The following is a 15,868-nucleotide window of genomic DNA, read 5'->3' on the forward strand; positions in this document are numbered from 1 at the left end:
ATTTGACAAGAACAATATAAAAATCTCCAATATTTTGTGTGAAATGGGTTTCCTGAGTGGTTCACATCCTGTACTGTAAAAAAAAAAAGTCAGTTTTAATGTTGCTAACCCAACTTAAAACACGAAATGGGCCTAACTTTCAAAGATTCAAATGAGCTCCGCCTTTTCTGGAAACCAGACCTGTGCTACATTTTCAGTTGGCAATCAAGAATCAGAAGATGATCTTAAAACTTTAGGGCTTAGATTAAGTCATTTCCCCCTTTCACAGGGTAGTCTTTGAGCCAAAAAATGTCTGAGAAGTAGATTTGAAGCCAATTTTTACTACATAAGTGTTGTCCCACTTTTCTGTTCAACCTAGTTTCCTTTAAACCTTCATCCATCCGTTCCCATAGGCTCACTGAAAAGGTTTTGAGGAAGAAGCTGGCTTTTCTACCCGGTGAGGTTGCATTTATATAAATATTACCTCCCCCTCACACTTCTTGGCTACACATGCTTTGGAATTGCCTGGAGCATAAAAAACACTGTGATCAAGTATCCTTTAGATCTACTGCATTGTTTCATCTCCTTTGGAACATTACCCTATGAGATTCTCATTTTTGAGAGCATTAGAAAGGGAAACAAGAAGCCAGACGGGAGATAGCATTGAGGTCAGGAGGAGGATGCCAGGGTGAAGAATTCATGCTGATTTCACTCGGAACGATCATCAAAACAACACAGACAAAACCTCGCGTCTAAGCCTTTTTGGAACGCTACATTACATAGTGTCCCTGAGGATGGCTTTGTTTTAAAGTTTTAACTGGATTGTGGGTTTTTTTTCAAGCTGACAGAACAGTGAGATGGAAGGAGTGGATGATGCACTTGGCTTGCATAAATAAATTAGGATGATTCAGCACTAAGGCACACTATCTAAGTGAACTTTGCACCAGCAGGGCTCTGGGTACCTATAGAGAAGCACAGTGACTTCACTGATGCTCTTTGTCTGCTTGAAAGGACTGAGATCTGCCTTTATGGATCAGGGACAAAATCATAGTATTTAGGTTACAAAATCATAGCATTCATTTAAACAGTGCTAAAACTTCGGGGAAGCACAGACAAGCTCTTCAATATTGTGAATATCTAGTACAACTCCTGTCGACTGAGGATGACGGAGCACTTCATTAATTAAACATCACAACATTCCCTGTTGTTTAGGGAAGTACCATCTCTGTTGTACTGACAAGGAAACTGAAGTACAGGCAGACAGGTGATGAGTGGGATTTTGAAAGGCCTCTCCGCTTGATTTAAGAGCTCAAATTTGCTTCTGTGGGATTAGCGCTTCTGAAAATGCCAGTTGAAGTGACTTGTCCCAGATCATGCAGTAATTTTGTTGCAGAGCCAGGAGTCCAGGCTAGGTGTCCTGATTCCCAGTCACCCACCTTAGCCACTGAGCTGCCCCCCAAATTGGAAAATACCGTGTGAAATGAAAATGTGACCAAGTGGAGTGGCTGTGGAAGGGTACCTCACTTCCTTGTACTCGCCCAGTTGCTGGAATTCAATCCTAGCATCTCTAGGCATGTTAGTTGGAAAGCCTGTGCACAGAAGAGTTTCTCTTTCATGTGAAATATAACTGAGTGCTCAATCAATTCCCTTTCATCAGGTAACTCCCTCCTTCTGAACTCATCCATGCAGCCTGACCTGACAGTGAGCAGAACATACAGCGGACCCATCTGCCTGCAAGACCCCATGGACAAGGAACTCATGACAGAATCATCACTCTTTAACCCCTTGTCAGACATCAAGGTCAAAGTTCAGAGTTCATTCATGGTTTCTTTGGGGGTGACAGACCGGGCTGAATATCATGGAAAGGCACATTCTGGGACATTTCCTCATGGGAACAACAGAAGCTTCAGTACAATACACGCCAGAAACAAAACCACTTATATTCAGAACCTTTCCTCTTTTTCCACGAGAAGCGAGCTGAGAACCACTGGGATTTTTGGCCATCTGGGGGGCCGGTTAGTGATGCCAAACACAGGTGAGTTGATCCCTCCTGCTCATGTGCTTTAAAAATGGTTTTATGATATGAAAAAGAAAGCTCTGTTCTTGGGTGCTCTCAAAATTATAGGCATATTATTCATAGATCATTGCTATTAGCAAATGCTTTGGTTTGGTAAAATTACAGCCAGGGCCAAGTTCAGAGGCGGGTGTGAGTTCCTTGTTAGGAAGTAGGCATTATGTCTGGCTGAGTTGTTAAACCTACACCTTTGCACGGCCTCCCTAGCATCAAAGTCACACCCCTTTAGACTTCTTTTCACTCAGTCCCTGCTCAATTAGTGGGGCGTCTGGCAAGAAGCTTATTACTAGATCAAGATCCCCAGCCCTGGTGGACAAAATGAAAGAGGGCACTAATGATGTTAAAGACTGAAGCAATGCATTCTGTCAGAATTCAGGATGATTTTGCAAGATGTCTATGGTGTATAAGAGTGCAAGACTATTGGGAGGTTAGGGCGGTGTATCTGTTAGTATAATTAGTCTGCTTTTGTTTCTTTTTTTTTTAATTTCCTTTCTTTTTCTTCTAGCTTAAATCTATTTCAAAAGATTCCCATAGCATGTCACTTCAGAGTTATCTGATAACTCAGGATTAACCTGAACATCAAAACTTTACTTACAATGTAGATATTAAATACACATCGCTAAGAGGTAAAGTCTGTTATGAAATGGTATCTGTGTCAGAATTGGCCTGATACCAGTATTACCTGCTGATTCAAGCATCAGTGTGGGTTCTGGTGATTCTTACTTCTAATTTGGCATTAGACAAGACTTCTGCTTCACTTGACAGTTGTGCTTAGTGCAGCCAGACTTGTTCCCTCCGGTTTGAATACAGCGCTCCAAAGCATTGCACAGCCTTCCCCTTCATATGCCATACATGCAGCACTGAAAATATAGCTTACATTTAGAACAAACGAATAGCAATATATCATTGGAAGAGATGAAACTGAGTCAGAACAATGCCCAACGCACAGGATGCATTCATGTCTTCCTGAAAGATTTTTATGTTCAAGAATTAATATTGTAAACTCAGGGGTACCAAATCAGCATTGCAAAGTTCACTACTGAAAGCTAGCTCAACGAAGATTTACAAATGACAGGATTCATAACGTACACTGATATTTAGATGAAGAAAATTGAGGGCAGCGAAAAAGAGAACACACATGATGATGTGGTTGGCAGTAATGAGTTTCCGCATCAGCTTTCTGGGATCTGGGAAAGCTCAGTTGAAGGGTTAAGAAAGGCATGCATGCTTTGAAATGTATCCTCTATGCAAAAACTATTAAATAGAGAAGAACTAAAAACAGGTTGTTCTGTTTTCATATCAAACAAAAGGCTGCCGGGTAGCAGTTTCCCCCTCTCCCAATCAAAGATATCTGCGGGAGTGACATGTCAAAAATGGGAAAATACTTCTGGGCCCTTAAGCTTCAAGCTGTCTCCTTTTCCCCCCACTCCATAAAACAGAGCTCTCTTGACGGCAGAGATTCAGCTACATTCAGTCACAACATTCTCTTACACTCTTTCTTGTGTGTTGAAAAACAATAATAGATCATTGATTGAGGCAAAGCTAAGATAGTTTGGGGATGTCTCTGAGCTCTGTAACCTCTGAGCTTGATGTATGAGTGATGGTTGACTTGAAACACGCATTGCCTAAGTGCTGTTGTTGGGGGGCACACAGAGCAATGCGGTTCTGGTCCTTATCTCTCCTGTCCTACACGAAGCGGGTGTTTCTTTTTTTACCAAAGCTCCCTGTTATCCAGTAGCATTCATCCTGCAAAGAAGATGTTTTAAATGTCCAACTGAAGTAAGATGTGAATATGGGATGACTAAACTGCTGTGTTTTTCTAAATCAGTATGCAAGCCAGGTGAATACTTAGAAGGACATTGCAAAGGCACAGGTGGTACCTAGTAACATTGCCTTTCACTGCAAATTAGTTGCCTAACTGCACTTTGTGCATGGGAAAAATCCACCCGTTTAACCATCTTGGGTTTTATCAATACCACTACAGTATGAACCTATCCTTTCTGCCTGCAAGCAAAATGGTTGCACTAAAGTCAGCCATAAATATCAAAAGTGTTTGTCTACAGCAATAAAGCGAGAGCAGTAGATAGGTGACTGATAATCACAAACAAGACACCTAACCAATGTAATGGTGGTGTCTGTGCCCCTAACATTCATATTAAGGTCACAGTTAATAACAGATCTCATTGCCGGGAGGTACAGAGCAGAATTTCTTAGTGTGCCTCACTCTTAGCACAAGTGCAAGAAACTAATGATAACCAGAACCTTACTGAATAATGTTCATAAATTTAAAGCACAAATAACTTGTTTTGTAACGAGTCTCGGACTGCACGACTGTACAGCAGCTCTTGCTGACAAGGGTGCAGTTCAGGCTGCCTCCGTAATGGAATTAAAAGGATGCCTTCTCTCAGTTGAAATTATAATAATCAAATTGAATGCTTTTGTACTCCAGCATTGATTCTTCTGATGAAAGAGAGGGTGAGACATTATTTGAGGGGGAGGAAGACACCCTGAGGTTTTATTTTTGCAAAAGGCTTTATTTTTTTTTCCTCCTGCATACCCAGTTCATTTCTTATCATAAACAAGAAGATACATTAAAGAGAAGAACTGTGCTCTGTGGGCTGTTATCTGGGAGCTGATGTAAAAGATTTACTTCAAAGCAATTGCTACAGAGGAGAGAGAGATCCGGCACTCCTCATGAACTGTAGGCCTGGGCTGAGCCTCCTTAACTCTGCTGTGTACTACACCTAGGAAAGGACTACTGAGATTTTACATTTGCATTCATACTTTTGAAGCTTAGCAGTTTTATCCTCTCTGACCACACAGAAAATTGTTTTTAAGACCTGACACCAATGACAGAATTATCTTCCCTAGGGGATAAGATGTCTCTAAGGATTGTTAATGGGACACAGAGGTTTTTTTGCCTATCCACGGCTGGGGTTACAGTCTGACCTAGACCAGTAGCAACTGGAAGCTGTTAGATTCTGATGGCTGTAAAAGTAGTTGTTCGACGTATCCTTTAGAAAAAGGGCCGAGGCAACCATCACAATTAGATCTTAATCTGACACCGTGCAGTACAAATAAATAAGTAAAATATTTTAATCAAATGGGGGTTCTTAATCTGATTCACTTAAGGCCCCACATTTTATTCCCATTTTAATAGGAGCTTTCTGCTAGGACGCTAGAGAGTTTCCAGAGGCCGTCATTCAGAGGCAATTTTTCAAGTTTTTCTTGAAGCCCAAAATATTTCCAGAATCCTTGCATTTGGAAAGTACAGCAATAACCACTATATTTATTCCATCTTAGGAGTCAGTTTGCTGATACCACATGGTGCTATCCCTGAAGAGAGTTCATGGGAAATTTATCTTACCATTGGTCAAGGAGAAACCAGGTAAGAACAACATGGCAGTTCTTTCTTAGAGCTGGAGTATCACAGAAAATTAGGGTTGGAAAGGACCTCAGGAGGTCATCTAGTCCAACCCCTTGCTCAAAGCAGAACCCTCCCCAACTAGATCATCCCAGGCACGGCTTTGCCTTGCCAGGCCTTAAAAACCTCCAAGGATGGAGAGATTTTGCAACTTCTTTGGTGTTCCAGTGTTTTCCTACCCTCCTAGTAAGAAAGTTTTTCCTAATATCCAACCTAAACCTCTCTTGCTGCAACTTGAACCCATTGCTCCTTCTTCTGTCATCTGCCACCACTGAGAACAGTCCAGCTCCATCCTGTTTTGAATCTCCCTTCAGGGAGTTGAAAGCTGCTATTAAATCCCCCCTCAATCTCCTCTTCTCCAGACTAAATAAGCCCAGTTCCCTCAGCCTCTCCTCCAAAGTCATGTGCCCCAACCCCCTAGCCATTTTTGTTGCCCTCCACTGGACTCTCTTCAATTTGTTCACATCCTTTCTGCAGTGGGAGGCCCAACACTGGATACAGTACTTCAGATGTGACCTCACCAGTGCCGAATAGAGGGGAATAATCACTTCCCTTGATCTGCTGGCAATGCTCCTACTAATGCCGCCCAGGATGCTGTTAGACTTCTTGACAACAAGGCACACTGCTGGCTCATATTTAGCTAGCTGTTCACTGTAACCCCTGGTCCTTTTCTACAGAGGTGCTGCTTAGCCCATCAGTTCCCAGACTGTACCCGTGCATAGGATTGCTCTGTCCGAACTACAGGATTTTGCACTTCTCCTTATTGAACCTTGTGAGATTTCTTTTGGTCCAATCCTCTAATTTGTTGCGGTCTCTCTGAATCTTAGCCCAGTCAATTTCTAGCCATAATTATATCACGTAATGGAATGTGGGGGCCTCATTTCAGACTCATTTATAATAGCATAACGCCAATGATTTCAGAGGAATTGCATGATGTCAAGAATAGTAGTTTGAGTACTTTTACTACAACAATAAATTCAGCTATGAAAAATCTGTTGATTGTCTGAATATCTCAGGTAAGGAGCTTTGCAATTTGCAGGTCATTTATCTGAATATTCCCATTGCTGGTACCAGTTGAATTGTTGTTACCTCCATCCAGTGGACATCTGGTAGTCTATGTTCAATTGATGAGTGGGCTCTCAATTCAATTCCTTGCTTATAGATATGTCCGTTCTCTAAGACATCAAAAGAGTCTGCCCTCGGTAGCTGTCTTGGCAATGGCCGAGTCAACGTAGGTACAGGAACGGTCTTTTGAGCCTTAAAGGTAGTCTCCCTATGCTGCATTTGACAGCAAAGATAATGTCTGAAGAAGTGTTAAGTTGTTTTGATTTCTCCAAGATTTCCCACTAAATTGATTTTAATTTGGCAGGGGGGAGGGAGGGGGCAACACAAAAACAAAAGAAATACAACCCTTTTTTGGTTTCTTTACACAGTTGCATCCTGTGCTGCCATTGCCGCCCCATCACACAAAACGAACATAACTCTTCTGCAGACATTTTTAAGACTGTATCTCATTGGAGATATTGGGAGGCCTAATTCTGTTGCTGTAGACACCTCTGCACATCTAGAGTGATTCCATGGTATTCAGTAGAATTATTTCAGACCTACTTTATGACAGTGACACTGGACTTGGGTCCGAAACCTCTTACTGTAAAACATGGGGGTTTTTTTCCCTTATTGCTGTGAAACAAAACAGTCAGAGAAACAGATGGTTTTAACAGATTTTGATAGCTGTTCCCATAAAAGGATTTGTTGGTTCCCACTGGCTTTAACTTTTCACACAACATGGGTTGTACAGAATTGAAGTGCTATACCAGTCAGTTGTTTCTCAGAGCCCAATGGGTTCTGCTGATGCACAGTGCTAAGTTTAGCCCAAGTTATTTTCTCAATTCCAATAGGTCCTAGCTGGAAACTCCACTGAAGCCCCGGGACACACAATAGACATAGCAAATAGAAACTTAACCAAACTGAGCACAGCAATTGGGGACAGGTTGTTTAGGTCATGAATGTAGCATAATGTCATGATGCTAATAAAGAGTTGGAGGGCAGGTTTGAAGGAGAACATGGTTGCAAGCCATATCTTTCAAGCTCTCACCGTTAGAGGCTATCCTTTATTTTTGTAACTCGAATTTCATTTTCCTAAGGCAGATCTGACCTTGTTTTGTTCCACAGCCCTACGAATCATTTCCAGCATTTTGTTTCTAAGTGATGTTCGTTCTATATTACATCATCTGACTACTGAACGCATTATTTTTCTTAAGTGACCCTTTTGATTCATGGCATACTAATTCTGGTGGGGATCCTGTGATTTGAAGAAACCTGGCAGATATTAGGGTTTGCACTGTTCTTAAAGTGCTTTGAGAATGGGAGATGAGAAACGCGAACGTGCATTAATTCAAGATTCCCAGGAAGACAGATGAGTTTGCAGACACTTTGCAAACGGTCAAACATGACAGTAAAAGGAGCTGAATTTTTCCCAAATACATCCACCAACTTTGGGTACCCAACTTGAAATACCTACGTACTGATGTTGTTCAGCACCATAAAAAATCATTTTCAGGTCAGCCATCTAAAATTAAAATATTTTTGAAGGTTGGCCCTAAATATTTTGGAAGAGGCCCTAAATATCATAGAAGAGGCACTGATATCCCTTGCCTACAAGTCCCATTCCCCAAATAAAAAATCCTCAAAGCCAGAAACATTGGCATTCAAGTACTCTCAGATCATTAAACAATACTCAGAGTCCCCCTAGACTTTCGTTCTTAACGTTACCTTAACTGTCTGTGCCAAAACTATCACTACTGTTACAAACGGCAGTTCTTTTCCTTTCCACATACTTACATTGGAGTGTATTTGATTTATACATGAAAAACTTAGATATTTTATGGGTTGTTTTTTCCCCTTTTGCTGCATGCATTCTGATTTTTCTCGGTCCTCTTGGGTAAATACAACTTGTCACTTAGTTCTGTGATGATGTATAGCTCTTGAGAGTTTGTCACAATCATTCCAGTGTACTATATTTTACTCAGCTATATTTTTCCAAATCAGGCAACCTTGGTCTAAGCCTTAAAAAATATTAATATAAAGGTAAAGATCAGCACAGCCCGGACACTCAACAGTATAGCCTTTTACTCCTGCTGCTAAGCTCTGCTAAGGTATGTATCATTTACGGGTTTGTTTGTACCGTTGCTGAGTGTACTTTACTTGCTTCACTTATGGTTTACAATGAGATTCTTCATCTTAGTGTCCTGTCAAATCTGTCTAAACAGAGTCAGTCCAGTACTTGGATAAGAGATCTCTGAGGAATACAGAGGTACTGCAGGAAGCAGAAATGGCAATTTAGGTTTTCATATTCCACCAGTCTCCTTAGTGTCACTCACCTCTCTGAACATGTTGCTAGATGGAGTTTTACTGCTGCAGATCCCACCTCCAAAATGGGAATAATCATTTTTAAAAGTCATTAAAGCTATTTGGAGATGGCAGCTTTTTTGCAAGGGGAGGTGCACTGACTCAAGTGCCCTGGCCAACTTCAGTCCTGAATTGTGATATTCTTCTGCCTAACTCTCTGTTGTTTTCAAATGGGTATTGTAGTCTGCTGTACTCGCTGTCCTAAAACTGTCATACAGTTTTCCCTCTGGGCTACTCAACAACAGCTGCATTGCACCCTCAGTGGAAACTGCATTACAGTGAGGAATTAGGCAATCCTTTTATTTCCCCTTTCACATTTGCCTCTTAAAGAGGGGTAGTGAGACTGCTGGGTCCTCTGAGATGGCTCCACAAGAAGGGACAGAGAAATTCAAATTTGATTTTTAAAAAACAAATAGAAAACAGGTTTTTCAAATGCATGGCCCTTACCTGCCCTTTTCTGAGCTAGGGTCAAGACCCTGGCCTTGCTCGTGTGGCTATTTCTCATGGCTGCCTCTAGATACCTACCTACACGAGGCCAGATCCTAATGCAAAGTCTCTGTGTCAGTTTATACTAGCTGAGGCCCTGGTCCACCTATTCTCAAACACAAAGTGTTAGCTCTGTATCGTAGCTGTGTGCTGCACCACCTTCATAATGAAGTTTTTCTGATTGGAGTTTGTATCCTTCATTTTTTTTGTCCGTCTCTTTGCCTGATGCCCACAACAGATTTCCTCACCTTAGCCAAGTAAAGCCGGGAAGAGGTTTAATTTTATTTGAAAATGTTGGAAGTCAGACACCCTGAGGTGCCGCAGCAGCTTGGCATAGCGGCAGGAGACATGGCAGGCATGCAGGACACTCTTGTTGCTGGGGTCTCAGGCTCCAAGTGCTCCCACAATAAGCACGTCCACGGTCACATTGTAGCTGCGGTTCCTAGGATGTCAGCTAGCGGGGCGTACTTCTCCTGCTTGCGAGCCCGGGCATCGGTGAAGGCTTGGCGCCAGTTCTTGAAGGGGATTGTTATGTCCATGATCTTGATCTTCTTGGCCTCCTCATTAGTGATGACAAGGTCGGGTCGCATCTGGCTCTCACGGCCTGGGACAGTGTGGTTCGCAGAGACCTCCCCCACGAGATCTGGAATGGCCTTTGCCAGGCGGTCCTGGACAGCTTTGTGGCAGAGCTGCCAGGCTCTGGCATGTGGCTTACAGGCACACAACATGCGGGGGAGGGTCTCCATCTCATAGCTGCACTGCTGGCACCTCGTGTCCTGGTGACTGTAGCGGATAGCCCCGTTCAGAGGCAGGCAGTTGAGGCGGGTGCAGTGGAGGAAGCAGTCCACAAAGCACATGAAGCTGCCACTGGGCATGAAGTGGTTCCTGGAGTCCCACTTCGAGGTGATTTCAAAGACTTTACCCTGGTCAGGGCTGGCCCTCAGGGTGCCAGCGTACTTATTCAGGAACCGTTCCAGGAATGTCCCCATGGGGGGCATCATGGTGACATGGTTGGCATGCAGGGCTGGCAACCTGCTCCTGGCGCTCCTTGGTCCAGGTCCAGGTCCAAGTACAGCTGATGCACTTCCCGAGGTGATGCATGATGTTGCAGGCTCGGCTTGACAGCGAGGAGAAGTCCCTGCTGTCTCTGCCAAACTTGCCCTCCAGCAAGCAGCTGAGGAAAGTGGCTAGGTCATGTCCGGTGGGTTGCCTTGCAACCCTCCTGCATGCAGTCTCCTCAAGGGAGCTGGTGGTGATGATACTTACTGTCAGGTCCAGGCAGGTTAGGAGGTGGTAGGCATGGGTGACCACCGCAGTGTCACAGAGGTCTCCCATGCAGGGGACGCTGGCATCTCCCTGCCAGTAGGGGACATGCAGGATCTCATTGCTGGCCCTCAGCGGCAAGTGCCGCGACTTTTTTAGCAGCTGACAGATCTTGGAGACTGCCTTGTTGAGGGGGGTCTCGAGGACTGCCAAGCCTCTCAGGACAAACACGACGCAGGGGGATGAGGAAGGTGTTCACCACGGTGATCTTCTGCCGGGGGGCCAGCAGGGATGAGTCTAGCTTGTGGGCATCTTCCACAATGCCGTCGATGGTCTCCTTTGGCCAGGTGGCCATTGGTGATGCTGAGGTGGCAGTATGCCTCGCCGTCATTGCATTTGTCCCTGACATTGTCCCAGAACAGAAACATCCCAGGATACCACGTTACCCTTCAAATCAGGGTTTAGTGAGTGACTGAGTGCACTGCTGTTTTTCTGTCACTGATTCAACAATTCAATCCCAAGATACCCATTCAGATGTACTTTGAGATATCCCAGAAGAACCTATTCAAACTTCTTATCCCATGGACCTTTTTTAGCATTTATCCTGGGACAATAGGCATGGATGTCTAAATGATATAACTTCAGGTGTTATGTCAGGTTTTCTGTCAGGTTGACTGTAGTTTTGCTAAGACATTAGCTGGTTCATAGATTCATAGATGCTCGGGTTGGAAGGGACCTCAACAGATCATTGAGTCCGACCCCCTGCCTAGGCAGGAAAGAGCGCTGGGGTCAGATGCCTACCCAGCCTTCTCTTAAAGACCCCCAAGGTAGGGGAGAGCACCACCTCCTTTGGAAACCCCTTCCAAATTTTGGCCCCCCTTACCGTGAAGAAGTTTTTCCTGATATCTAGCTTAAATCTGCTCTCTGTCAGTTTGTGACCATTGTTCCTAGTTTTTTTCTTCTTCTTCTTTTAGGGCACCCCTTGGGGTTACTAGGAACAAAGGATTTATATAGGATAGTTTGGATAGGGATGATCCTGCCTTAGGCGGGGCGGGGGGGGAGTACTAGATGACCCGTTGAGGTCCCTTCTAGTCCTATGTCTTTATGATTCTATGACTGCACTTTGTCCCAGGATAAAATGGTTTATCCCACATAAATGCAACATCTGTTTGTAGCGTAAGCGCAAGGACTGGATTTTTGGGGCTTTCCTCCATTATAGGTTGGAGGCTCCAAACCACCTTCCTACTGCGTAAATAAATGGGCTCTTGCTTTTGCATGTTTCTTCGCTTTCTTTAGCTATGCTTTCATAATTTACATTATGGAGACGCTCAGCAAACTTTAGTGACTAAGTTAAAGCTTCTTCTTTTACGAGTGGGAACACACTCTTGTGCAGAATAGCCACCCTGCATCCCTTAAGCCTTGTTTTGAATGCTTGAGTAGTGGCCCTGGCAGTTGGTAGAGGTTTGTGCTATAAGAAGCCAAAGCGGATGAAAGCTCCGTACCCAAAGGGGGAAGCAGGAAGTCCTAGATTCCCGATAGAGGCTTTCCTCTCTTCTCCTCAGCCTGAAAGCTACTTTCAAGTAAGAATAGACGCAGGAAAATTGGCTGGTATTTCTGAAAAGAAGGGACGTGAAAAGAAGAAAATAACTGCACATTGAGTAAATATTTAGTTACAAAAGCTTAGATAGTTAAATAATTACTGGAGTTTTTCTTTAAAAACCAAGAAAAAAACACAGTGCTGCCTCTGAATTTTAAAGCCTGAAGATATTTTTCCAAAACTTAATCTGAAACCTTTTTCGTTTTTTTCTCTGATATCTGGAATCCTTTGTGAGAACTTTCATATTCCATCCCCATCTGCTGCCATCGTTTTTTGATCATTTTCAATGAAAGATTAAGATATGTGAAGGGAAGGAAGAAAAAAAAAACCACCCCAGCTGTTTCATCTGCAAGGGTTCTGCAGAAGTGAATTAAAATGGGTTAATTAAAGACAAGTAGCAAATTTTACCTACTGTTTTATTTTTGTGGGCAGAAACAGAGGTGGTGAACCAGACCAGAGGATTACCATGGGGAGATATTTTTTAATGAAATCCTATAAAATGAAACAAAGGCAAACACTAATTTAGTTTTCTATTACAATCCCATTTTCCCTTTTCAGAGTTGGGACAGTATCAACGTATTTTTCAGCTATCTTAACTTGGGTAGAATGAAAGAGACTTATCTAGCAGCAGCATCCAGTGCTGACATGGCGGAAATTTGAGTTCACTTTGATCACCCCTGAATTTTTTGTTCCCTCTGGTAGGAGGAGTTACACTCCCTTTGCAGAGAATGCCGATTTACATTTCGATATCAACTTTAATCTACAGGCATCCCAAATTGCTCCGCTGACTGTGTCCCTTTAGCAACACTGAAATACAGCCTCTTCCAACTTGGACGGCATCAGCTAGTTGGACAAGCTCACTGCGCAGAACTAGGCGCACAGTTGAATTCTGGGCTGGAGTAAATGGGGAGCAATGATTTAGTTACTTTTTCCCATCAAGTTGAAGATTACCTGAAATACTGCCTCCCCTAGGAGTATCATACTATATCATATCGGATCGTATTGTATCATAATATTGAGCCTGCCAGGATCTGAATGTGCAGTTACAGGACGTTTAGGGATATTGGACTAGATGAAAGCCCTCTGAGGCAGGCTTTGCACCATTGTGCGCACTACATAGGCTGAGCCCATTTTAACAATAATGGGCTACACATCATTACTACTGTTATGTCCTTTTTCCAGTCCCTGCAGGGAGAAGATAAAAATTAAGAACATTCTCAATCTGGGCAAAATCTTTCTACTTGCTCTGTTTCAAATGTTCTCATTTAAAAACTGCAAAACCCACAGTTTTTCCTATCACCTGTGCACAGCACAGGTTTCAGCACAAATCATTTATCTCTGTTGTGAACTGGGGTAATGCAGTCCCTTGTGAAATAGGACTTGTGTTCGTACTTAAAGAAGAAAACGAATCCTGCCTGGAAGCACTTCCGAATCTCAAACTACGCTCCTAATCAAATCCCCGGTGGAAATGGTGGCGTCTCTAAAGAGCGTTCACACCAAAGACAGACTTGGCCATAAATCTCAGGTGCCACAAAGAACCTCAAAGAAGGGGCTGGCAACTGGGACTTTATAAAGCATGTATTGAATGGCCCCCTACAGAAAAAATTACCAAGACTAAATGCTGGATACCATCCTGACTTGGATAGTAGCAGAAAGCATGTGTTACCAATGTCTGTGAAAGTAATGACAAAAAATCACTGATTCTACGCCTAGTGGAAATTGGAGTGAAGCATCTTTTGCCTCTACTTAATTTTCTCTCTTTACACCTGCTTGAACAAGTAAGATGGAGTGAGAACCAAACTAGCGAAAAAAGAAAACCCCAAACAGCCATCTCCTTCCTGCTCCACATCTTTCCCAGCTGTCTTCAGGGGCTGGGAAGCACAGGAGCCCTTGCTGTCCACTGCAGCAGAGCTGGGCTCATCTGGGGATGCAGACAAAAGCAACAGCATAGGGTTTCCCTTCCCTATGCCTGTTCCAGGACAAGGCAGAGTGGAGGCAACTACTCCCCGTTGCCCAGTTGCTGCTGTCCCCTTCCCAAATCAGCCCATGTCCCGCTCAGCTTGGCTGGCTCTGGAGCTTCCCTACCCCCACAACAGTACAGAAAGCAGCAGTGGGAAGCAGGGGCACGGGGGACGGGAAGGGGGAGGAGGCATGTCTCTGAGCAGGAAGGGGAAGAGAGCGGGGATTTTCATTTGCTTTACGGACTTAAAAGTACCCAGGAGCTCCTGCAGGGCAGTCTGCCCATATTGGTGGAGGTTGGGAGCAAGGGGTCCAGCTACACCTGTGATATGGGCTGCTTTTCCCACACCCACCTTTTGAAAAATCCTAAATCCTTGCTAGTGCCTGGCAGAGTGCATCTTGGAATACGGTACTGTGCCTAGTAGTGCGTCCAGCCTCTTCTAATGAAAAAATTATTAGGCTTAGATGAATGAAAGAAGAATGGATGGCTTTGCAGTTAAGGACCTTGATTGAGACTGAGCTCTCAGTTTAGTTCCTGAGATTTTCTACAGGTTTCCGCTATAATTTTAAACAGGTCACTTAATATTCCTGTGCCTCCACACCACATTTGCAACATAAAAAGGTAATGATTCCTTTTTTTCATTCCTTCTGATTGTAAGAAATTGTCTCCGCTACAGAAATCCTGGCAGGATGGAGGTGCAGCAGCAGAGTGCGCCTCGAAACACTAGAGCAACGTAAGTGGTAATTCAAACACATCTAGAAGACAAAGACAGATCAATAATAGACTATTTCTTTACCTATATAAAGAGTTTTTGTTCACGAAGGAGAAATAATAGGTCTATCAAGATAAGTTTCCTTTACACTTAATTTTAGCAATGGCAAGCAAAGTTCCCATCAACAGCAGTATTAAAGGAGTGGAACAGTTTCTGACGGTCTTGAAAGACACCCACTGTGGGCAAGGGCAGACCATATGGAATTGCAGGATTTCTTGGGGAGAGGCTGAATTTTGGCAATGCAGTGAATTTTTGGAGGAAGCCTGACCGGAAACCTTAGACATAGATAAGATCTCATTGGTGATGGTGGGTGGGGAGTGAGGAAAGGAGATCCATTTTGAATGCTTGACCACCTTTCAGGGAGAATGGGGAAACTAATAACTTCTTAGCCCCTCTTTAAAAAAAAAAAAGCATGTTGAGTCAGAAATTGCTTAAGAGTGCTTGGTTAGTAGTGACAGCAGGTTCACAGACCATAGTTTGGAAACAGTTTAGGATGCCCTAATCAGTAGGCCTGCGTGAAGCGGCTAGTATTCACTTTGGATTCAGATTTGGCCGATTTGGGGGACAGGGGTTTGATTCAATGGTTCGAATCACTGTCCCGAATCAGTTCAGCCAAATCTGATTCAGAGATCCGGCTGCTGCCAAATCAGCTGAATCTCCAAATCACACAGGTCCCATCCCTTGCCCATTCTCCCAGCACAGCCTGGCCCCAGCTCCTGGCCCTTTGGGGAAAAAAAGCCCCCACTCACCAGCTGCTGCAAGGGTGGGGTGGAGTGATCCCCACTGCCCCCCGTTGCCCCATGCTGTGTGGGGGTCTCTTTCATGAGACCCCTGACCCCCCCCGCTCTCCCAGCCCCCTCCCCATGGCTGTCCCACCTCCCCCAGCTCCCGGCCCTTTAAAAAAA

At 43.8% G+C, this 15,868-nt stretch overlaps 1 protein-coding gene and 1 long non-coding RNA gene across 2 annotated transcripts in view; one reads left to right on the plus strand and one right to left on the minus strand.

Moving 5' to 3' along the window:
* The window catches only part of UNC5D (unc-5 netrin receptor D), a 326,435-nt gene that overhangs the window by 266,560 nt on the left and 44,007 nt on the right, over positions 1-15,868 (plus strand). The window contains exons 10-11 of the mRNA XM_019514323.1: positions 1,637-2,014; positions 5,357-5,441. Of these exons, the coding sequence (XP_019369868.1) occupies positions 1,637-2,014; positions 5,357-5,441 (463 nt within the window). The remainder of the gene's footprint in view (positions 1-1,636; positions 2,015-5,356; positions 5,442-15,868) is intronic.
* Positions 9,824-15,868, minus strand: part of LOC109295578 — a 22,309-nt gene continuing 16,264 nt past the window's right edge. Inside the window, exons 2-3 of the long non-coding RNA XR_002096767.1 lie at positions 13,672-13,678; positions 9,824-9,931 (exon numbers count right to left, since the gene is read on the minus strand). This is a non-coding gene — a long non-coding RNA (uncharacterized LOC109295578). The remainder of the gene's footprint in view (positions 9,932-13,671; positions 13,679-15,868) is intronic.

The sequence above is a fragment of the Gavialis gangeticus genome, unplaced genomic scaffold (assembly GCF_001723915.1).
Source record: "Gavialis gangeticus isolate Ggan-Ray unplaced genomic scaffold, GavGan_comp1, whole genome shotgun sequence".
NCBI lineage: Eukaryota > Metazoa > Chordata > Crocodylia > Gavialidae > Gavialis > Gavialis gangeticus.